This window comes from Vicugna pacos, chromosome 34, assembly GCF_048564905.1.
Source record: "Vicugna pacos chromosome 34, VicPac4, whole genome shotgun sequence".
Classification (NCBI taxonomy): Eukaryota; Metazoa; Chordata; class Mammalia; order Artiodactyla; family Camelidae; genus Vicugna; species Vicugna pacos.
Genome location: NC_133020.1, coordinates 5,079,795 through 5,103,169, shown reverse-complemented (window position 1 = coordinate 5,103,169; position 23,375 = coordinate 5,079,795). Strand labels below are relative to the sequence as shown.

The 23,375-nt window shown below is 40.9% G+C and overlaps 1 protein-coding gene across 3 annotated transcripts in view; it reads left to right on the top strand.

The window, feature by feature from the left end:
• Nucleotides 1-105: 105 nt before the first annotated feature.
• STK38L (serine/threonine kinase 38 like) overlaps nt 106-23,375 on the top strand; it is a 66,327-nt gene continuing 43,057 nt past the window's right edge. The window contains exons 1-2 of one of the 3 annotated variants that reach the window (XM_031670584.2): nt 106-211; nt 5,325-5,421. Coding sequence is in view for 1 of the 3 variants with exons in the window: in XM_072954795.1 (XP_072810896.1) it covers nt 21,762-21,768 (7 nt within the window). In the remaining 2 variants the exon portion in view is untranslated. Of the gene's footprint in view, nt 212-5,324; nt 5,422-21,618; nt 21,769-22,287; nt 22,420-23,375 lie in introns of those variants that run through there. The other 2 variants (XM_072954795.1, XM_072954797.1) reach the window with 2 other exon arrangements.

Genomic DNA, 23,375 nt, shown 5'->3' with positions numbered 1-23,375 from the left:
AGGGCCGAGTCGGACCGGCCCAGCCACCGAGAAGCCGAGGAGGGAGGGCTCGCGAGAGTTCAGGAGGGCCGCCCCGAGATTCCGGCGCGGCGGCCGGTCCCACCTCCCGGGGGCGGGGCGAGGGCGGAGCGGGCAGAAGGGAGCGGACGGGCGCCGGGCCGGCTGCGGTCCGTGCGGAGGCTGAGCCGGCCGCGGGCGCGACCGGAGGCAGGTGAGTGCGCGGATGCGGCGCTCCGCGGCGGCGGGAGCCGGGGGGCCTGGCTGGCCGCGCCAGCGCCAACTCCGCGAGCGGGAGCGGGAGGAGAGCTTACGTGCTTTCGGGTGTCCAGGGAAAGCCGGGCTAATTTCGGGGCTGGAAATGTCTCCGGGGAAGCTCCGGCGGCGGCCTTGGCCCTCTTGTTCCGCGGGCTGATGCTGGCCCCGGGTGTCCGGAGAGGTGGCCTCGAGCCCGAGGAGGCATCTTTGTCCTTCCCGGCTCCTTTCCCCTTCCACCCCTCGGCCCCCGAGCGCCGCGCTCCGGGTTCTGGCTGGGCTTCATAAACAATAACAAATGTCGCGGATCCTCTCCCGTGTCCCCTGCTCTCCCGTCCCGTGCCCTCCAGCCGATGCCACCGAGGGGGAGGATTCTGGGCATGGCTCTGAGATTGTGGGGGCTGTTTGTGTACCATTCCTAAAAACTGATGCGTCAGATTGCTAAACATTTCTCAGATAGACACAGTAAAGCCGCCCAGCTCCCTGAAGCCACGGAATGTTCAAAACCGGTCTCCAAACCTGCCCCCACCACGGGAACCCTGGACCCTTCTTTTCAACATCTTTCCCCCCACCCCACTCCCTTTTTTCCCACCTTTGCTACCGGGGACAAACGAGTGGTCGGTTGTTCCATATGGGAATAGGAAAGCTTGTGCCCGATTGAGTAACACACATTTCACCTTTAAAAAGTTGTCAGGTTGATAGCAAAGGAGCAAACTTTATTTTTCAAAATCAGTGACCCTCCGTTTACTGATGCCGCGTTTGTTTTGTGGAATCGCTTTTCGGGTTGTAAGTTTGGAGGAAAGATATTAAAAAAAAAAATGGGGAGGGGGGCTGGGAGAGCTGGTGGTGCTGGAGCAGTTGGCTCGTCCAGAAAGTGTGATGCTGTCTTTCCTCACTTGATGAAACGCAGAAGCAACGCTCTTGTACATTTCACGCAACTTGTGATAAGTTTTGACAGAAGCCAGTTGCTTGGAAAAGGTGGCCCGAGTATTAACTTTACTACTACTAAAATTTGAGGAAACAACTTTATGGGTTTTTAATGTATGCCTCCTGGCTGTAAGATGGAAGAGAGATTTTGTCTTTTAGGGACTGTGAGTGGAGTAGGGGCTTAAACTGTCCGGTCTCCCTACTTTAAGGGAGGGTCTATTGTTTAAGCCCAGTTTTACTTATCCAGGGCAGATCTTTGAAAGTTCTTTGTCTCAATCGTAGATGTATATGAGATACTGTAAACCTCTTTGTGTTTGGCCTTTCTTTGTATGCCTCAGGATATATAAAACAATTAAGTTTATTATACTCTCTACCCATTAGCTGAGAGGTATTGTATGTGAATTGGTCACTCTCGTGACTATTTGACGGGAGAGAAATTAGTACAAAATAGGATGTTAAATTATAATGACATTTGTTCATTGCCTAGGTTCATCAAAGTACTTTTATGTAAAGAACCCTGATCTCAAAGGATGGACACAGTGAGATCAATGGATAAACACAATGGATTAAAAATTTATTTTGTTTCGATCTGGTTTAGCTCTGTGGTACTCTCCTTGTTAAGATGGCTGATAGCGTTTCCCATTTGGTTGGGATATGTTTAGAATGAGAAACAAACTGGGTGTGTTAATGTGCTCCTTTGAAAGGCCCTGCCACTGGGAAATGAAAAAAAAAAATTAGACTTAGAAAAACCACATTAAATGGGTGCAATTCTTTTTGAGCCTTTTGTTTTTGAGTTTGTTTTAAAATAAATCAAAGAATAGAGACTAGGGATCTTGGTGCAAACAAAAAGATGTCCTCAGCAGTTTTACGCTGAAAACATTAATTTCAAAAGGTAGGACACTATTTAAAAAAAAAAAAAAAGGAAAAATTGTACTTTGTAGAAAGTGGTAACAAAGCCATGGAGTCAGTTCAGCCATTTGTTTTCAGAAAAGTTCTGTCCTTTCAAAGTAAGGGCAACATCATTATGTTAGTAAAGTTGAATAACACTTTAAAAAGTGTTTTCCCAGTGATGTGGGATAAGCTGGAAGGGTTTTTTTGCATGTGTGTGGCACTTTTTTGAGTGAGAAAGGAGGACACAAATCAGAGCTGGAAAGATTTGCATCTCAACGTATTGTTAAAATGATTTTATTTTACGTAAACAGTGGAGGGTCAATCAAGCAAGCATATTGTCCTCTAGCACCCCCAAGATTACATTAAAATCAGCAGATGGGCAAGTTATGATTAGGTGGACTTAACATATGCAGAAATTATGCTACTGTATTTTTATATTAAAAGCACCATAGACTTTTTGAATGAAATAATGGAAGTAAGCTTTTAAAGCATAAGAAATTAAAAAATAGTAATTTAAAAAGATAACCTCAGTCAGTAGTTTAAAAATAATAAGTGAATCCTACTTTTCCTCCCCTCCACCCCCCAAATGTTCCAGTCTTCAGAGAATATTTAGCAAGGTATGCCCAGTGCTTCAGCGCACTGATTACATAAAGCTCCTGTCTCCAGGTAAAGTTTTGCTAATTGACAGGACATTATTATTCAGAACCTTTAGAGAGAAGGAGCTGAAGGGCAGCCATGAACAGTATTTGCTGCCAGGTATACTCAGATGAGCTGTGGTCTCTATCCTCAAGGAGATAAAAGCTAATGGAGGGAAATATACCCAGATAACTAAAATACACAGTGCATTTTGTGGAGAAGCCAAGGAGGGAGGGATTAAATTCTGCCAGACCAATTAAGGAAGGCTTTCAGCAAGGAAAGGCATTTGTGTATGATCTAGTCATGTGGTAATTAAAATAAGCAGCCACTTTATGTAATGCTGCTTGCTGCTAAACCCTTACAGTACTGATTTACCTGGGTTTGATCCTTACAACAATTGTGTGGAGGAGGTGTTTTTATTCCCATTTGGCAGACAGGGTAACTGAGGTACCTAGAAAGTGGTAAAATGGGGATTCCCGCCCAGGCATTTTGCCTTACTATACCTTTTTCTGTTCTTAACCACTCTCCTTATTTTCTGTTCCACCTCTGATGGTCTTTGTCAAGTCTGTAGTTTCAAAGATGTGATTTGAGAAAATATATTCCTCTGGCACCTAAATGTAGGGCTCTGTTTTCTAGAAAGAGCTTCAAAATAATGAAAACCCAGGTTAATAATTTATTTTTGGCATTTTAGATATTTGTTTCATTTTTGGAAGTTGCTCTTGGTGCAAGTTAAATGTAATCATTGAGTGGGACTTCTGAGAAATTTGATTTATTATCTAGCACTGTACCCATAAGGATTTAGAAGTAAGAAGTTATAACTATATTAACTCCTTTACCTAATGGAATGTTTGAATCATGGTATATTTTGGCTTGTAATTTTTTTTTTAAACCACTTGGCGGTGGATATATTTTGGATTGAATTGTGAGGTTGGAATTTAGTTAATGATTGAATTTCAGTCTCAGCCCTTTTAGTTTTTATGTCCATAAGCAGCTAAATTTATAATGGCTGAATGAGTGTTTTGGCTAGAGTGTTGTACGTGTATAAAGTGAGAGAAGTCCAGTCACTGATACTTTATGTTTGGGCAACTTTGGAAGCTCTTTGGGACTGTGAAATGAAAGGTGTTGTAGAAATGCACTGGGTCCGGTAGAAGCCTACTTAGTAAATGCTTCTTTGTTGAATGAATGGTCCTGCTCAGTTTGTCCGTGAAGTTTTAGGAATAGGACACTTTTGTTATTGGTTATCTAAGTACTGAAATCACAATAAACTGAGGTTTGTCTAGGCAGTGGATGGGGTACTGTCTGTCCTTACCTGCCTAGCAAGACGCAGACCTTTGTCGGTGCCCTGGTGGACCTTCCTCGTGGCTTTAGGTAGAGCTGCAGAGGAACAGTCTTTGTGAATGAATTTAGTAAGTGTTGTCTTCTGTGAGTGGCACAGGTCCTAGAAAACCTTGATCAGCTTAAAGCCTAACGGGAAAGGTAGCAGAACTGAAGCCAGGATTTAGAGCCCATGTATTTACATTTCATTACCATAAGATAAAAATGGCAAAACACGTTTTTAAAAAAGATATTTTTTCCACACAGCTTAAATCAATAGTGATGGTACATTATTTCCATTTACGACCCCGATTGACAAAATTTTCAGGATGATCAGCCCATAATTTCAGGGAGATGCTTTTAAGTCCACTATACTTTGTTATTTAAAAAAAAAAAGTTACGTGTTCCTCTAACTACAGGTTTTGTTTTGAAAGGCTATTCTCAGTAAAAAGGAGTGTGAGCTGGGAAAAGGCAAAGGGAAACCAAGCATCCTCTCACCTCCTTGCTGATAGATTTGGGGGAGGGCACCTTTTCCCATTATAGGCTAGTGTTTGTCTCCATTGAAAATCCACTGAGACAGGTAGCCCCCCTAAGACCTTAGCAGTTACAGGGCAGATGGTGAGCCGCTCATTCACACTGATGTTGTGTAAATTCAAAAAGGCCTCAAACTTTTGCAGTTTGTCTGTGGCTTATGATAATAGTACCTGTGTTATGCTCAGCTTTTGAATTCTTAAAGAAGTGCCTTGCTTTTCCCTGAACTAACACCAGACCAGTTGACAACCCAAACTGATGCAGATTCCCTGGCCACACATACGGAAGGTTTCCTGTTTCCCTTGTCCTTTGCTGATTCTTACTGATTCCAGGGGTGTAGACTTTTCACCTGTTTAAATAGTATGAAAGTCACTGATCCTGTGCGCAAAGGTAGCATCTGTTTTTTCACCTTTTACAGTTATTTGCCATCTCTCTGTCTCATTCCGGTGGGGATTCTATTCCCCTTCTTCCTAATTTTGGAACGCTTTTACTGCTTTTGCAGTTACTGAGTATGATGGAGTTAGTAATGGTTAACACCTCAAAATCAATCACAGGTACAACCACTTCCCCAGAATACAGAGCAAGACGGCAGAGACTTTAAGGACTATGCCTGATTGCTAATACCATCGATTTCGGGCAAGCAGAGTTGTTCCATCTTTGCTGTACAGCCTCACTTTCATTCTGTCTATATGAAAATTTAGAAAATCGAAAGTTTGGAATCAGAGAAGCTTCTGTACGCATCAATAAGTGCCTTTTTTTTTTTTTCTTCCCAGTCCTGCTCTCTGTCCATACAGTCATTGCACTTCTGCTTTTATGACTTGGAGATTCTGGCTACGCTTCTCTAGATTCTTCAGCGGTGCAGGAGACACGGTAAGTGATGTGTGAGTTTATTATGAAAAATGCTCTGCGTAATCTGTATTTCTCAAACATTGTCCCGCCACACAGTGGTGTGTAGCCTCAGCTCTCTGTACATCACCTTTCCAGCTGACATGTTCTTGGCTCCTTTTTCTTCCTGAATGTCACCGATCAGGGTACAGGTCTAATAATAACGTTATCAGGAACGTAATCGTTTACTTAACACTTACTATCTACCAGATACAGTGCTAAGTACTTTATATAAATATTATCTCATTTAATCCCCACGGCAACCCTCTGAGTTATCATCTCTACTTACAAATGAGGAAACTGGAGCCTAGTAAAGTGAAGGGCCTAGGGCCGCTCGGGGTTAAGTGGCGGAGTTGGAAACTGGTCCCTGAGGTCTGAGTTTCCTTTCTCTTATATTGCTTAATTTTATTACAAAACTTCTCCTTTGCTATTTAATTTACCTCCTTCTTCTAGTCCAGCCTGAATTTTCTATCTTCCCTCTTTCCCCTTCTTTTTTAGGAATTATTTACAGTTTTGCTGTAAATCATAAATTCTCTTGGGAAGAGTGTACAGAAACATTTCAGCTCTATTCAGATCTCCTGTAGAGGGGACTTGCTCTTGGAGAGAGCTACTGTAAAAATAATACTGGTAACAACCTTATATTTGTACTGTGCTTTAGAGCTTTGTAAGACATTTTTACACATTTTCTCACTTACTCCTCAAAGCAAAACTTAAATTCGGGTCTTTAGATTAAAAGCTGCCACAGGCAGTTTGCTAAGCTGGTAGCTGAGCCAGTTCTTGCCCTCAGTAGTCTTAATGCCAAAACAAATGATGTGATCAAATGTTCTGGCTTTACTCGAGCCAGTTAGGAGCAGGTATTTATATCATGGCAGCACAGCGTTTTCTTAAAACATGTTGTAGTTTTGAGCTTCCTTTTCGGCCAAAATTGAGAAGTTGGAACTTTAGTTCTGCATTTTTAAATCATAAAGCTTTAAGTCCTCAGTTCTTGTGATTGAGGGGAATGGTAGTTAAGTTGCCGTCTAACTCATTCTGCACGAAACTGTTGCGTTTAACTTAACTAATTATGAGGAAGGAATGGGCTGGAGAGAGGAGAGGTATTATTTCAAACGTGAAATGAAAGAATTGGGGGTTCTAACAAGGGCTTGATGAGATGTCTTACATTAGCCCTGTTGAAGGAAGTCGGTTGTAAACTTTAAAGAATGGATAAGCTACAAGTATTCACCTCTAGAAAGTTGTGTTATTTCAGGGACCAGAGAGTTTATTTAAGGATCCATTTAAAAAATATCTTGTGCCAGTATCTTGTTTTATGACATTTCGTTTTTACTGAGCTATGGACCTTTTCGCTTGTTAAGCACTTGCCCATTTACTAGTCCCCATTATGGAAACACCACACCATGTTTACCCTTCGTATCTTTTCTGTATTTGTCAGCAGGGCCTGGTTGCCTGCTTTTTAACACTAGGGAGTTGCCTTTGTTGTGTTTTTACAATAGAGATCCATTTCATTTGGACACATCTTTCAAATCTGGTTAAGGGTATTCTCCATATGTCCACTATTAATCTCGCCAAACAGAATAGACTTTCTGTTTTTGTGGCCAGAGTGGAAAAATTCCAGTCTTCTGAATTGTATGTATTTGACCCACTGATACTCTTAATACTAGCAAATCTGAAAGGAATCACAGACTCAGAATATTTTGATGAGATTAAGCATCACAGTTCAATATTTATCAGCTGTTTTCTGGGCAACTGTATTAGGTACCATGGCAAGAGAGAGGCAAGTAAAATGTATTGCGCTTTTACTTAGAAAGGTTCAATCCAGTAAGAGACATAATGTATGGGTGCAAATAACTATCATTCAAGCAGAAAGTAGTAAGCAAGTAACAGGGCACGGTGGGAGCAGAGGAAGGAAAGACTGCTGGCTGGAGAGATTAGGGAGGCTTCCTATATTAAGGTGAAATAGGAATCGACCATTTATGAGTGAAGGACATGCCAGGGAGAAAGATTAGCGTGAGTTGGAAATATCTCTGCAACACCTGAGAAGTTATATGTTAATTATTTACTTCTTTCTCCACCCTGTTGGATTTGAGTCCGTTCAGCTTAGAGAACAGGTGTTTTTCAACTTTTCATTCTCTGCATCATCAACTGCTCAACCCGGTACTGTTAAAATTGTGCTTTAGTAAGAGTTCGGTGTCAGTGGTGCATATGGAATGGACTCAAGGGAAGAGGGAGCAGAATTGAGAAGACCAACGAAGAGGCTACTTTAATCTAGCAGATCGATAACGGAGTTCTAAACCAGATGGACTGGGACGGAGAGGCTTGGGTGGATGGGTGTTGCCTCTTCATGTTGAGACGTTGGGAGTTCTTTGATTCTGAAGTACCTATGTGGTACAAGTCGTGCACCAGGAGATGCAGTGATGGAGAGACATGGTATCGCCCCAGAAGGCAGGCAGGCAGGCAGACAGGCAGGCAACTACAGAGCTGCTCACAGGTTTAGAAATCACTGCGATGGCACGGAGCTGCTGTAGCGGAGGAGCACTGAGGGAGCACCTGAGGAAGGGGAGCATCTATTGGGGAGAATCAAAGCAGCTTTCCAGGGAGGTGGTAGTGTTTGAGCTTAGACTTGAAGGGTGAGTAGGAGTTTTTCAGGCCAACAAGCAGCAGGAAGACATTATGACATAGAACGTAAGTGACAGTTCAGGGAGCCATAAGAACCTGAGTTATTTTAGTGTCGGGACAGGAGGCTGGAAAGAATAAATGGGTTTGTCCTAATGCAATAACATTTTATTTGCCACGTTTTCTCATATTTACTTTTCATCAGCTTTAGCGCTCTGAGCTTTTGTAAGGAAGTGTATCTGTTCCCCCTTCCAGCCTCGGGGCAGCGCCCCTGCTGTGTTTCCCACTCAGCCTGCAAGTTTGCTGCCAGCGATAAACTGTCTCTTGTTTCCATTTTGTGAAATTAGACAGAAAAGGCAATGATACCATTAGCCAGAGAGAGAGAAAGAAACCCACTAAAACCCCTTTCTGGGGTGAATGCCTGGAACAGCGAGGGTGGCTGTGTAAGGAGAATGCAGCATCAAAGTGTAGTTTTCAAGAGCACTTGGCTTGAGGGAGGGGATTGTGGTTGGAATGTAATTATTCACCTTTCCCATAAAGTTTTATGGCACCCCTGAAACTTTCCCGGAATTGTAATATCTAGGGCTGAAGTCCTTTTATTATGGATCTAGCCTTGATTTTTTTACCCCAATCTTCTTTACTCTAATGCTTATTATGTTTTAATAACAGCATGACTCTAAACTTCATATGGTGTCATTGTCTCTAGTTTGCCCCGCGTCCACCCTTTTCAGTCGTTCAGGAGCCCCCATCTGCAAGTCGTGATTCTGAACCTTGCTCCACATGAGAGCTAGAGCTGAGCAGCAGTCTAGGTTCCTTTTCACAAGGACTTACTTTCTATAGTCCTTTGTTACTTCTGTCCTGCGAATTGGGCCACTGACACAGAATATAGTTGTTTTCTAAGGGCAACCAAAAAGTTGATTGTAGATGCCCCAATTAGATTTATATCCATTGTATTTCGAGGCAGGAGAGTTGGCAGCTGTGTTAGCTTTAACGCCATTAGTGGTAATAAAAGTTTATGGGCAGTGCCAGAAGGAAAATGAAAGACAAGAACAAGAGGAGAAGAAGCCTTGTGGAGGGCGGAAGGCTGGGGACAGGACGTGCGTATGGTTAAAAGAGGTCAAGTGCCTCTAACACCTGTTCCAGGTGCCCCTTGGTGGGGCCGGTGCTGTATTTTAAGGTTAAGTTGAGCTGCCCGTAGTCCTGTCTAAAAATGACAGTTTGTTTTAATCAGATATTTCTGGATTTAATTTTTAAAAATGTGTGTACCTCTCTCTCTCTGTTTGTAGAACTGAGCAGAAAGGGAAACAGAAACCAAGACAACTTTAAATATTAGTGAAAATTATGGCTGCGCTTCTGACGTGTAGTAAAACATTTAAGACTTTAAACTGTAAATTATGTGTAGTCCCCGTCAGACAGAAGGTGACAGGCAAGGAAGGGAAGAATAAGTAGGCACATGTGTTTGGGTGAAAACTGCGTTCTCATACCAGCCATGTGACTGGACCCACAGAGGGAAAAATAGGATGAGGAATTAGATCTAGAGCCCGTGCGTCCTGTCCAGGTCAACCAAGCACTCCTTCCCTCTCTGAAGCAACAGCATCAAACAGCAAGACACGTTAGTTCTTCAAAATATTTTTTCATCATTGGAATAAAAACAGGTATGATTTTAGTTTTTCTGTAATGGTGATAAAAAGTTATTTCTCAGATTGTGGGAAATACTGGATTGAATGAAATTGAGTGAGTCATTTTCAGAGTTGAAGGAAGCTGTGGAGGTCAAATAGGCCAGTTCTGTACTGTGAACGCCCTCTGATCCGTGAATTCCCTCTAGGCCCTGAGAAGTGGGAGTTTAGTCTTTGCCTAAATATTTCAGTTCCTTGCCTAAAGATAAGGAACTTAACAGATTGCAGGAGATCTGACTGGTCTTTGAGCCCTTGCTGTTTCCAGTCCTCTTCTCACGCTACGCACCCTGGCGTCTGGACCATCTCATGTGCTCTCATGTCTTCTTTGGTGACAACTCTGTGATAATGACTTCCACATCTGACCCCTCTTTTGACCTTGAGACTCCACTGTCCATCTCTTTCCTAGCTATCACCACCTGGATGTGTTCCACCAGTAACTCGGATTCAAGGGGAGTATCTTCCCCCTTCTCCAAATCTTTCTCACGCTCCTTCCTTCCTCCAGTGCATGACGTTATTCTCTGTTTGGTCGCCCAAGCCTTAAACCTGGGAATCATCCTTGACGACTCCTGCTTGATGGTCACTCACATCCCGGGCTTTGTTAAGTCCTCCTCGCCACCTCTTGAATTCCTTCCATCTTTGCTCTGTCTACAGTGTGAGAATCTTCACGTGGACTCCAAATTACTGAAACAGCCATCTTTCTGCATCAGTCTTGCCCTCTTCCAATCCGCCCATCTTCCACGTGGTTGCCAAGAGGTTTTTCCTAAAACATAAATCTGATTATATAACTCCTGCAGTTAAAATTTCCAATGATTCCCCACAGCCTCCTGCAGACTCCTTAGCATGGCATGCGAGTCTGAGTCCCTTTAAGAAGTGGTGCCCATTTGCTTCTCTAGCCTTATCTTTCATGGCTCCCTCTACTCACCTTTGCAGCTGTACTGAACCGCTGGCGTTCTCTGACCTAGGGTCTTACCAGCTGCTTTCTGGAATGCCCTTTCCCACACTCTTCCTGGGTAAGTCCTGTGCTTTCTTCAGTCCTCGGCTTAGGCATCTCCGCTCTCAGGGATGCTCTCCTGGACCGCTTCTTTTGTTCAGAGTTGTTTGTGCCGCCTTTGCTTTCCCACAGCATCTTGTTCATAGCTCTTTCATGACATTTCTTTTTTTATCTTAAAACAGCCATACTAACATTGTAAACATTCACCACGTGCCAGAACTTGTTGAGCTTTTACTATGTGCCAGACGTGGGGACAGTGTTAATTGGAAAGTTCGTCCTTATGCAGCTTTCAGTGGGTTCTCATCACAGAATTAGAGAATTTCGTGTCACCACGAAAGTGATATTTGAAGACAGTTATCTTCTATCTTCTCTGTTTCGGGCTAAGTATGTTCATTTTATTTGTTGACACCTCAGATTCCAGACTTTTTACCTTCCTGGCCACTCTCCTCCATATGTGTTATATTTCGTTAGTTTTTTCTCTTGAAACGTGCGGTTCAGTTTTAGGTAAAATACAGTTGTCTTAAAGAGAGGCAGGACTTCACAGGCATGTAGTACCTGGATGTAGATCATTATATTTAAGGTATAGAGCTTACTTTCCCAGGTCCACAAATGTGAATTCGTGTGTATGAGTGTCCAGAAATAATCAGGATTATGGAATTGACTTACATTTAGCAAGTGACCAGGAGACTGACATAGAAACAAGAATGTCAACTAATGAATTTGTTAATGTAACTGTGAGTAGAATGGAAACTTACGTCATTTGGTCGGTGCACTGTCACCCCAGAAGGGCAGTCTGCGTGGGAAGCAGTCATTCTGACCATAACGGGTCATCTTAATGGGGCGTGTCACCAAGCGTGATAGCTGACGGAACCTCTTTTATCTAAGGATGCCCCTGCCCAGCCCTGCCCGGGATGTGGTCAGACTTTTCCAGCCCGGACAGTGTTAGGGGAACGCAGGCAAAACCTTGCTTGTTAAACTCCTGCTTTTTCCTCTCTAGGTTAATGGAATGCTCTTCTGTTAACACAGTCTTTTCCTTTAGCGGGAAGAAAACAGTTGACAAGGCTTCAGCTTTCTTAATTCACATTCTGATCCTGCCTCCCAGAGAGTACACCCTGCTCACTTGTGATTGGGTTTGGGTGTTCCCAAATATTTTCAGTTACACATTTGCTTGGAATGACTTATGTTGATAGCTCATTTCTGATCCATTTGGTTCACCCTGTTATTACTCCCAGAGAGTAACTTAATTTTCAAATTGTGAGGACCTTTTACTTTGTCCCTCTGTGCTGACTGTAGGGCATTGCCGACTATTGAAAACTCCAGGTAGGAGGCTGACTGATACGCCACGGAGTACGGCATTCACTTTACCTGTTGCTAACCAATGTCTATTAACTCAGCCTAAGGTTAAGCTCATGTAAATTTGCGGGGCAGCCATTCCATACTTAATTTGTGTCAAGTTTTATTCAACAAAAATCTTTAGTTATTCTTTGTGTATATAACAATTTATCACAATTTATACTTAGCACTTGATTGTTTCTGCATCCAAATGTAATTTTTACCTCCTCTCTATTAAATTTCATTTGTTTAAGTTAATACTCTATAAAAATTGGCTTGGATTCTGACCCTGCTGTCCCCCCTTTGATTATTCTGTAGGTTCTGTTCATCCTCATGTTTTGATAAGGATGTTGTCGAAAGCTTTATCTGGCTCATTGGTAATATAACTGCCTAAGCCGAGTGAGTTTTGCAGAACTTACTTATGAGCATTCTGGATTTTTGTTGCTTATTCAGTTATAAACACATCTACTACTCAGCCCATTTTTCTTCATCTTTGTCCCTTACCCCCCTAAAAACTGGAGAGTGGAGCTTGTTAAATACCTTTCAAAGACTCACATAGATTGTTTGTCTTGTAGATTTGCCAAGAAAAGAAATAAAGTTACTGGGCAAGACTTGCTCCCCCTAAGTCCGTGCTGATTTAAAAAAATTCTTTTTTTATTCTTTAACTTTTCTTTTTCTTTTCTTTCTTTTTTTAAAAATGTAGGTACTGGGGATTGAACCCAGGACCTTGTGCATGCTAAGCACATGCTCTATCACTGAGCTGTAACCCCCTCCTTGCCCTGTGCTGATTTTCAGTGATCATCTGGCTCTGTCTGGTCAGAAGCCATCTGCTTTATGGTCAGTTCTAGAATTTTCCTCAGGCTGGATGATAAACACAGCCGTTTGTATTTCGTAATGTCCATGTTCTTTTGTAATGTTCATGCTCTTTCCTCATTTTGAAATGTTGGGCAGCTAGTCTCCTGTCTTTCAGCAAAGCTCTCTGGGCTCCGTCGTTCATCAAAGTGTACTGGTAACATCTGACAGAGTTCCCATGCAGGCTCCTGACACGCGAGCTGGTGAGCTGGCCGAGTCAGAAGATCTGCAGGGTGCTGGGGGCGGCTGTCGTGTGGCCTCCCCTGTCTGGGGCTTCCCCTCCCTCATCCCGGGTCTCTGCCTTCATCCGTCCTTCTCAGGAACGAGGCTGAGCTCGAGTGGGGAACGTGCACTGGACGGAGAGTTCTCCTTAATGTAGGGGGTTGCGTCTGCCTCTCGAGGCTGCTGTAAAAATAGAAAGATGTAAACTGTAAGGTGGTATTCAAGTGTGAGGTTTTTAAAAAGCAAAAGAGGAATGGAGGTGGTTCCTTTTTTCCTGCCATGTATTAACTACACCATTAGCCGGCGTACCCAGGCCTGTTGTAAATTTTCTCTTCCAGACGTAAATCCAGAAGCCCCTTAATGGTTTCTTAGGGTCAGCTCACTGTGGGCATTTTGCCTCCTGCTGTCATCCTGAGTGTGTTTTGTAGATGCCCGTGTTCTGTGTGCCTCCTGCCTTTTTATCTGTGTGGTTTTTTTTTTTTTTTTGAATCTGAGTTCATCAGGAGAGCTCTTTGTGTGGCTTGTCTTTTCAGAATCTTCCCCTTTTTTCTGTTGTTAGTATCCGTTGCGGAACTCCTTTTTTTTTTTTTTTAATACTAAATCATTTCAAGTTTTACGTTTTCCTGTGTGGCTAAAATGAGTAGGAATGATACCGTTTGGTTATACCTTCCTTTTCCCCGTGTTTTTCTGACTCACTTTCTTTCTTTAATTCTCTCTTTCAGAACTTCTTTCCTGAATCCTTCCAGTGATGTAACTTTAGGAATTATTTACTCTAAAACCCAGACGTTTAAACCTGGTATTTGACCAAGTCCTGTATCGATATGGAACATTTTCCCTTGTTATTTTTTAAAATTCATTCGCAGTTTATAATTTACTTTCAACAGAGTTTAACACGGACACTGTCTCCAGGGCAATATTTATGTTTTCTGCTTCTTTTTTATTTTCCTCAGAGAACCTCATAAAATATAGGTATTTCACACAGGCATTTAACATAGCAGAGCCCAATGAGTGGAAGTTCTTGTGTGTGCAATCAGGAGTCACCCAGAATCCTCGTGGTCCCCAGAAGCCCTATGCAGTCTGGCACCTCGTAACGCTGAGCTCTTTGTGTCTTACCGCTCCCCCACCCACTGTGTTCTTGCCATGCCAATTCCCTCGCTGTCTCTTACACCTGCCTGCCTCAGGGTCTTTGCATGGACTGCTCCCTGTGTGGTGCCCCTTTCCCCCAGGTTCTGAAATCACTTTTTCACCTTATTAAAATTTTCTTCCTGGTGTAACCTTTCCTAATGACCTTATTTAAAATGCTAATGCCTCTCCCAGCCCCTGCTGCTGTTCCCTTCCTAACTCGAACGCAAGCCCCGTAAGGGCAGGTATTTTGTGTCACCTGTACCCTTAGTGCCAAGGACAGTTCCTGGCCCACAGTGATTGCTCAGTAAATATTTGTTGGGTTAATTAATCAAGGCTAGTGTAACTAGAGCTGTGCTCTTGAGAACTTCCTAAAACGTCCAGTGCATCTTCCCTTTTAGAGCCTCAGGCTGGGTTCACTTTTCTTCCCTCTGAACTTTCTGAAATCTGTGTTCCCTAATTACGTCCCATGTTCCCATTATTACCCATTGTAACAAACTTTGTAATTACTCCCAGGTTTCCCAGTTAATTGTTTCCATTTATTCAGCTAATTTCTTCCCAGTGGTTCCATTCATATCCCGACTGTTTCTTTCCCTGTCTGAGAGATGGAAGACTAAACAAGGCATTTTTCAGATGCCTTGAGTTTTAGCTGTGGGAGAGTTCTAGCAGATATTCCAAAAGTTGAAGTCACCATTACAGCTCAGTTTATTTCCATGTCAGCTTCAGTCTCTAAAATATTCCAGATCAACAGTTCTTTAAGCTTCTACTTTTTTATCATTGTTCAGTTCCAGTTCCGAGTCCCATCCTGTCAAATCTCAGTGATGCTTAGTGGTATCATAATTTTTAAAATGTCAATTTTATTTCTTTCTTTAATACCTATATTCTCTGCGTGGGTTTGTGGGGACCTAAGACCGTATTGTTGCTAACACCCTTCCTATTTGTTTTTCTGTGAACAAATAACTTGCTAGACCATTCTCATTATTGTCATATTTTTTTTAGAGCTTGTCCAGCTTCTTTTATATTTACAGTAATATCTAGACTTTTTCTACCTCTTCTTCCATTTTATGCTTAAAGTCCACTTGATCAATGACTCAAAATTACACAGTGCCTTCTAGGAATATAGTCAAAGGAAACAAAAACACTAACTTGAAAAGATATCTGCGCCCCCCCCCCCCCTTCACAGCAGCATTATTTACACTAGCCAGGGCATGGAAACAGCCTTAGTGTCCATCGATGGGATGAATGGATGGAGAACTTGGGTACACATACACATGACAAGTTCTGAAAAGTGAAGCGTAAATGAGGTTGGAGAAATCAAGAAAAGCTTTATAGAAGAGGGAAATTCACCACATTCTTTAAATCCAAGTAGAGGGGAGAGGAAGGGCCGTTTTTATGTTTAGCTCTTCCAGGACTTGACAGTAAAGTTGATTATGGCATGTCTGTGGGTTGATGAGGGATGAGACTGGCAAATAATGGAAAATAAAGTTAAGTAGTTAGGGTGGAGCCAAATTACGGGGTTTAATAAAAACCAGGAAAAGAAGTTTAGATTGGAGCGGAAGAAAGAAGGAGGCTTCAGACGTTTTTGAGCCTAGGAATGACTTCATTTGAGGTTTATATCAGGAGCAGTGACTTCAAGATGAAGAGAATGGCGTGAGGCAGACCCACCTGAAGACTGGTACAGTGATGTCACCGACCGCGCAGACAGGGCCTGGGCTGTGTGGTGATGGAAGTGAGCAGAGCGAGTAAGGCGGGATGGGAGGGAGGTTTTGACAGATTTATTAATGTACTTAAAGTGGGAAACGGAGAGGTGGGAAAGGGAGAATTCAAACTACTTTCCAAGCTTTCTGTTGGGGAGGAAGGTTAGTGCCAGGATAGAAATAGGATTACTGGAAGATTGGCTGCACAGGAAAAGTTAGGTTTTTACTTTCGGACATAATTAAATACGAGTTATCTGTGAGGTGTTTAAGTTGAAATGACAGCTAGAAATATGAGCCTGCCGGTAGGATGGAAAAATCAGAAGGTGTGTCACTCAGGTGTATGGCTCATCCTTGTAGAGTGGTGCCTAAAGGCACGAGGAAAGGTGGCCTCTCTCTCTGAGAGTTCGAAGACAGAGTCAGGGACTGGCATTCATGGATAGCTTCTTACAGATAAATCCGAAGTGATGCCAGTATTTGTGATGATTGAAATTAATTTAAAAGTAATTTTTTCTTCAGTGACAAAAGGCACTGAAGACAAAAGGTGATGCTATTTCAGGAAATCAGAAAATTTGAAAAGGTATCGAGGAAAAAAAGATCATTATTAACAGTACTTTGGTGACTTTCTAGTCTCTTTCTTATGCATATAAAGGGATAAGAAATATATGCAGATATGTGTTATATGTGTGATACATGTATGTGTGTGTGTATGATCATACACTATATACACTTTTGTAGCTTGCTTTTTTCATTTAGCATTGTATCATGATAATTTTTCCATGTCATGAATTACTGCTTAAAAGTTCTATTCTTAAAAAAAAATGCATTTTCTTCATCATTTGGATTTATCATTATTTAATCACAACTTTATCATTGAACATTCAGATTGCTTCCAAAATTTTTTGCTCTTATTAATAATATTATAGTTAAACTGTGAAATACAAACTCTTCAGCTGTTACTTAAATATGTAGCTGTCTGAAAGCAGAGACCTCTGTACCCTAGGACCTAGAGGAATGCCTGCACATAATAGTTGCTTAATTAAAAAGAACAATTATTGACAGGATGAAAGAAGGCCATGTAACACTCAATTCCTCTTACTTCCTTAATTCTGATTCCATGCATACTCAGGAACTGTCTGATCATGATTTGACTGTCAGTATGAATCTGGCTGTAATGAGATTATTGGCCATGTATGGCCATGAGCAGGCCTTTTTCCTTCAGTCACGGTTGTATTTGTCATTCTGTGTTAATAGGTTTATATTCTAACTTCTGTTGAAGCTTAATTAATTTTTGTTTGCTTCTAAAAGATGGAGATAACCTTGTTGATGCCCATAAAATCAAATTTCTGAATCTGTAAGGTGACAGATTGGGCCTGGGTTGGAGTAAATCACCAGGTAATGATGCCTCTTTGTCAAGAGCCCTCTGCAGAAGCCAGTCTGTTACCTTCACTTGACAGAAACCTGTTGCAGGACCATGTTTTCCAGTCTGGATCCCTGTGCTGTCCTAAAAAGACCAGATGTGTGATTCTTTTCCAATTATATTTTAACATATTTGAGATACAAAGGCAGTATGTCTGACAACATTTTCCTTAAAAAGATAGCATTTCACTGCCACCCAAAAGTTAGTTTTCAAGAGAAGTGCGTGCATTAGTGGTCTAATCATAAAATTAAAAAACTAAATGTGCAGTGTTTATATTTTCTTTTGAAGAACCTTACCATTTTATTTTCCTATGATCATAAACGCACATGATGAAGAAGTTTCAGATCCACTTCACAGGTTTGTGGTACCTAGGGAAAACTTCAGTGACAACTAGAGAATTTCTGATTTTATTAGAGGAAGCCTAGTGGAAAAACCTTTTAACTGCGAGGTCTGATTAGAAGCAGATTTTTGTGCTGGAGGCTTCTATTGAACTCTACCTAATTCATATAAAACCCTCTGTTTGTTAGTCTACTGTGACCCTCAGGGCTGTAGAAATATTTCTTTATATTCCATCTACATCTTTCCTGTTGCACTTTATGCCTGTATTGTGTTTTGCCCCAAGGAAATCACATAAAGCCGTCTCCACAAGCACATCAAATGACTGTTCACTTAGTTACTAAAGGGTTGTATTTGGTTATGGGTTTTAATCCCAGTGGCCCAGGGTTTGGCTTGGACAGATCAGCTACTGAAGATTAGGTATCTGAGTACCTTGTACTGGTGTCTCTCCTGCTCTCAACCTGTCTTTGGGCAATATTCTTTCTAGCATAGCCTCTGTGTTATAAACTGTTTCCCAATTTGTGTTATAGGAAGCACAAGTCTTCAGAGAATCACTATGTAATTTACCGTGTTGAAAGATTCCAGAGTCAAGGAGTTTGGGATATTCTGCTTCTCCTTTAGGAGTCTTACTTGTTTAACTCATTTGTCCTCAAATTTATGTCACTCCAACCACCGGTTTTCCCTCAGACGTCTAAGACAAAAATGTTTTGTAGAACATACATGGACAAATGATACTTTGGGTCATTACTGTGTTGTTTCTCTGCTTGTGAATTAGTATGGTTCAATTTTAGAGTTACAGGACTTTGTTTCTGTTGCAGCATTTAAGATTTTCTTATATTCTTTATCCTAAGATAATTACTAGTTTCCAATGTATACATTGTTTCAGTGATAGAGTCATTATGTAGACTTGCCAGCAAGGCATTGGAAAGAATACATTTTAAATTGTTTTTTAAAGTTTTGAATTTTGTGTCCCATCTTAGAATATAAAATGTATCTGTACAGAGTAAGGAAAAATAATGAAACAGACAACATCGTATCTTCCAGGGAGTTTAAGAAACAGAGCTTGACCAACATCCCAGAAGCTCCCTCGATGCCCTTCCTCCTCCTGATGGTAACTGCCGAGGCACCTCCTTCCTTGTCTTTACTTATAGTTTCATCACCGAGGAACACATGAGTTAATATTATTTTTTAGGATTGCTTGTTTTTGAACTCTTTATAAATGGAAACATACAGTGCGTATTCTTCTATGACTTGCTTCTTTTTTTTTTCAACTTTGCGTTTCTGAGATTCATCCCTGTAGTGGTATCTGGTTCATTTTCAGTGTTGTGTAGTTTCTAGTTAGATAAATATACCAGAGTATTTTTTCGTTATTGCACTTCTATTGATGGTCATTTGTTTCATATTTTTGTTTTTGTCTGTAGAAACAATATCCAGTGACTGCTGTTAGGCACTGCTCCCTGTTCCCCACGTGCAGGAGTGTCTTTACTGTATATACCTGGGAGTGGGATTGCTTGCTCATTGGATGCTCATTTTTGCTGAGTAATAGCCAGCTGTTCTCCAGAGCAGTTATACCAGTACAGACCTTCACCAGCAGTGGACGAGTTCTTGTTGTTCTACTTCCTCAGTCAAACTAGATTCGGACAGCCTTTCAAGTGTCTGCCCGTCTAGCGTGTGAACTGATCCCTTGTCAGTACTTTAGTTTTCATTTCCCCGATTTGAGCTGTGGTTGAGCACCTTTCATTACGTGTATGGACCATTTGTGTATTATGTGGGATTTTTGGTCATTTGAAATGTTTATTGCTTGTGTTTTTCTTATTCATAGGCATTCTTCATGTATTAACAATGTGTATTGTTTGCCACGGCCCCTGATACATAGTAAGAACTATATAAGAATAGCCGTCAATACTGTATTACCATTGTATTTAGTTCTTTGTTTTCTTGTGTTGCAAATATTTTAAGCTAGTTTGCTTATTTTTCATTCTATGATGCTAGTGTGTTTTCTCTACCTTAGTATTTTAATATGTATAGATTAAGTTTTATATAAAATCTTGATTCACATATTCATAACCATGGAAAATTCATAGTGCAGATGTTACATTTCATAACCTATAATTTTTCTATCTTCAGTATCATTTTTTGTTGCTGCTGCTGCTTTTTCTTTTTTTAACCCCAGGAAAAATTAATTTATTTAATTTTCTGTTCAAATTACTGTAGTTTTGTTTTCTGTGTTGTAGCCTAGCTATAGATGCATATGTCTCTCCAAATGTGTTGTGATTATTTTGAAGGCAAAACGTTTTTGGTGTCATGATTTCAAAAGTTTAATGCTCATAACTTATGACTGCCTGAAATCTCTAACAGTTGCCCGTAAGAGAGTCAAATGGATCCTAAACCGTTATTATAGTTGAGTTGTTGAGTCCTTGTAATGTTAGATCACAGACTTCAGTTCTTTGGAATGTGCAACTTGCTGACCAAAATGTTAATATATTATTTTCTTTAGCTTACTAGTAGTTCAGATATCTCATTACCTCTGGATAGGATCTTCCATATATTGGAAGGATGGCAAAAGGGACATGTTAACAGATTATCAAATTAGCAACAGTGATGATAAGTACCAATGATAATGATAATAATAGTTTCTTCAAATTGACCGCTTACCATGTGTCAGGTACTGTTCTGAATGCATTACACGTGTAACTGGCAAGAATCTCTTTGGTCAGAGAGAAAACCAAGGCTCTGACAGGTGAACTAGCTTCTCTAAGATCACATAGCTAGCAGGAGTGGAACTAGGGATTCAGACTCAGGGAGTCTAACTGCAGTCTTAGAAGTGGATTCCTAAGATGGTTATCAGCTTGATATCTGAAAAAGTATTACTTTGTTTTTAGTTTTAAAAGAAGAATTTACCTAAAACTTTGTATTGTTTTTTAATGTGATGATGAAAGCGTGGTAGATGGGATCAAGAAGGAGCAGAGCCTGGAATTGGAGTTGCTTGATGTGTCAGGCTTCCACTGTGAACAGCTTTGGATCTTTGGGAGTGGACAGTGGCCTGTGAATGATTTCAGGAAATCTGTAGCCTTTAATTCAGTCCCCCGTATGCCATATTCAAATGTTTGGAGAGTAATCAGTGGAAAATGGTTTTAAAAGTACCACGGAGGTCTCCAACTGATTTTAGAGCTTGGACGCAGCCCTCCTAAAAGATTTAGTAGGGAAATCTTATACAACTATTTGGGAAACAGGTAAACTTATTTAAAAAGTGTCCACTCATTGACTTTATTTCATTTTATTTTTTTTACTGAAGTACAGTCAGTTACAATGTGTCAGTTTCTGGTGTACAGCACAATGTCCCAGTCATGCATGTACATACATATATTCATTTTCATACACTCATTGACTTTAGGTTAAGAGAATTCACACCCCCTCCCCCTGCATAATCTTTGTTTTGGATTTAAAACATTCTCATTGGTTCGTGAAGGGATTTTCTTTATGTTACTATTACTGCTTTGGCTATTGGCTGTTTTCAGATTTAATTTTCACTCAGCTGTGGTTTCTTTATTCATTCAGCTGTAGATTAAGCACTTAAGTGAATTAAGGCCAATGCATTTACTCTAAAAATTATAAGGTTAAATGACTAAGTGAAAAGAATGGAACAAATGACAGCTTCTTACCCATTCTGTTTTGAGTAAATTAGCAGAGTTGGAACGACCACGTATAGGAAAGGTAGTTAGTACTGAGGTTAAGCCACTGTAGGGTTTTGTACTGATGACTCAGCTAGGGTGTGTATCTTAATGGAAAAGTTTTAAAACTTTGCTATGAGATTTAAATATGATGCTTTTTTCTCTGTTGCTTCCCCCTCAAGGAAGGACTAGGAAAGTAGCTCTTTTCCCTCCCTTGTATGGTCACAATGAAGGACTGCAAATTAATTAGCCACATTCAAGGCATCACCCAGATTGAATTCCATATTTGTCCTGGAGGGAAGTCCAGACTTCTGTTTGGGGTGATCTGTGCTTTGTAAGACTGGGCGCAACTTCCTTGTATTCAAGGACAGGATCATCTTGTCAACAGCCAAATGCCTTATGAGATGTAAGTCACTTAGAAGAAATGAGCCACGCAAGTGTGGGGTGTGTGTGTGTGTGTGTGTGTGTGTGTGTGTGGTTTATTTGTAATGTTTCTTTCTGACCTCTTTCATCCCCCACCCCAACCCCAGCACAAGTGCATCAGAGAAATATTGCACCTGCTTGCTATTTGGCAGTAGATTCTATGAGAGTTAATTGTATACCTTGTATTCTGTATGGGTTGGGACAGAAAATTGCTCTTTAACCTTTTCCCAAATCTCTGATAAGTACTGAAAACTCTGACAATTGAATATGGTCTGCAAAAGAAGCACATAGATAAATATTGGGAAAGCAAAAATAAATGCACAATTAGAAATCTGAAAAGCATTATTTTTTAAATTAGCTCCTTTTATGATTTGTGTGGCCTTGATGTGTCAAAAAGAAATCTTACTGGCTTTTTTTTTTTTTTAAAGAACCTCATGACCTTTATGCTATGTTGACAAAGCCATTTGTGTTTGATTTTCTTTTTTTTAAACAGGGTGGGGATTTTATACTTGGCTGATTCCTGTGGGGTGGTTATGACTTGTTTCTTGGAAGAGATCCACTATCAGAGGTAGAGAGGTTGAGGCTCTGAACCAGGAGCCTGATGCTGGCTTTCTTTCTAAATGTGTGACCTTAGGTAAGTCTTGTCAACAGTCTGATCTTCAGGGTTTTTTTTTTTTTAATCCTTAAATAGGGATAGTAGCTGCCTACCTACCTGACATGGTCTGGGAGAGACGGTCCTGCAGAGTGATGAGGAGTTCTGGGCTACTGAGTCAGACAGGGTTGTTTTGCTTATGTAGTATCAGATAAGATACATCTCCAAGCCCCATTTTTTTCTACTGAAAAATGGTGGTAACTTTATGTACAACTTCTTAGGGTTAGTGTGAGGACCAAAATCGAAGGAAATAATATATATATACAGTGTTAAGCCTATTACCTGGCACATAATTATTGTTCAGTTAATTATTATTAACTATATATTGTTATAATTGTCAGTAACATTTGGGGTGATATTAACATTTTATAAAGTTGTGGCTTGGGAGTAGAATGATCAGATTTCCAATAATGGCAGTTAAACAGTTTATTTTAGTTTGGGGACTTTTTTTGAAAGCCTTATTATGGAAAAATTTAAATATACACAGAAGTAAATAGAGTATAGTATGTTCCCATGTACTGTCACCAGCTTAAATGGTTACACACATCATGACCAGTCTTATTTCATCCATATGCACACCCACTCCCTCCATATGATTTTGCAGCAAATTCTTAATGTTGTATTACTTCATCTGGGAATATTTTAGTATGTATGGGATATGTTTTTAATCTTTTAAATACAGCTCTCTCTGGTATTCTGGGAAGTCATGATGCTTCAAACAAAATAATGAAGCCTTACTGAAGACTTGGCTCCAGAAATCTGGTGGCCTCCCCCCTGGGTGGTGCTCTTCTGTCTCAGCACCCCCCCACCCCCACACTGTTCCCAGGACCACAGGTCCACTGAGCCCATCTCCCTGAGCTGCCTTTGCCCACATGCCCTGGAGATAGTTGTGCTTTTTCATTTAAACTGTTAGATGGCGATGTGAGGAAGAAAAGAGA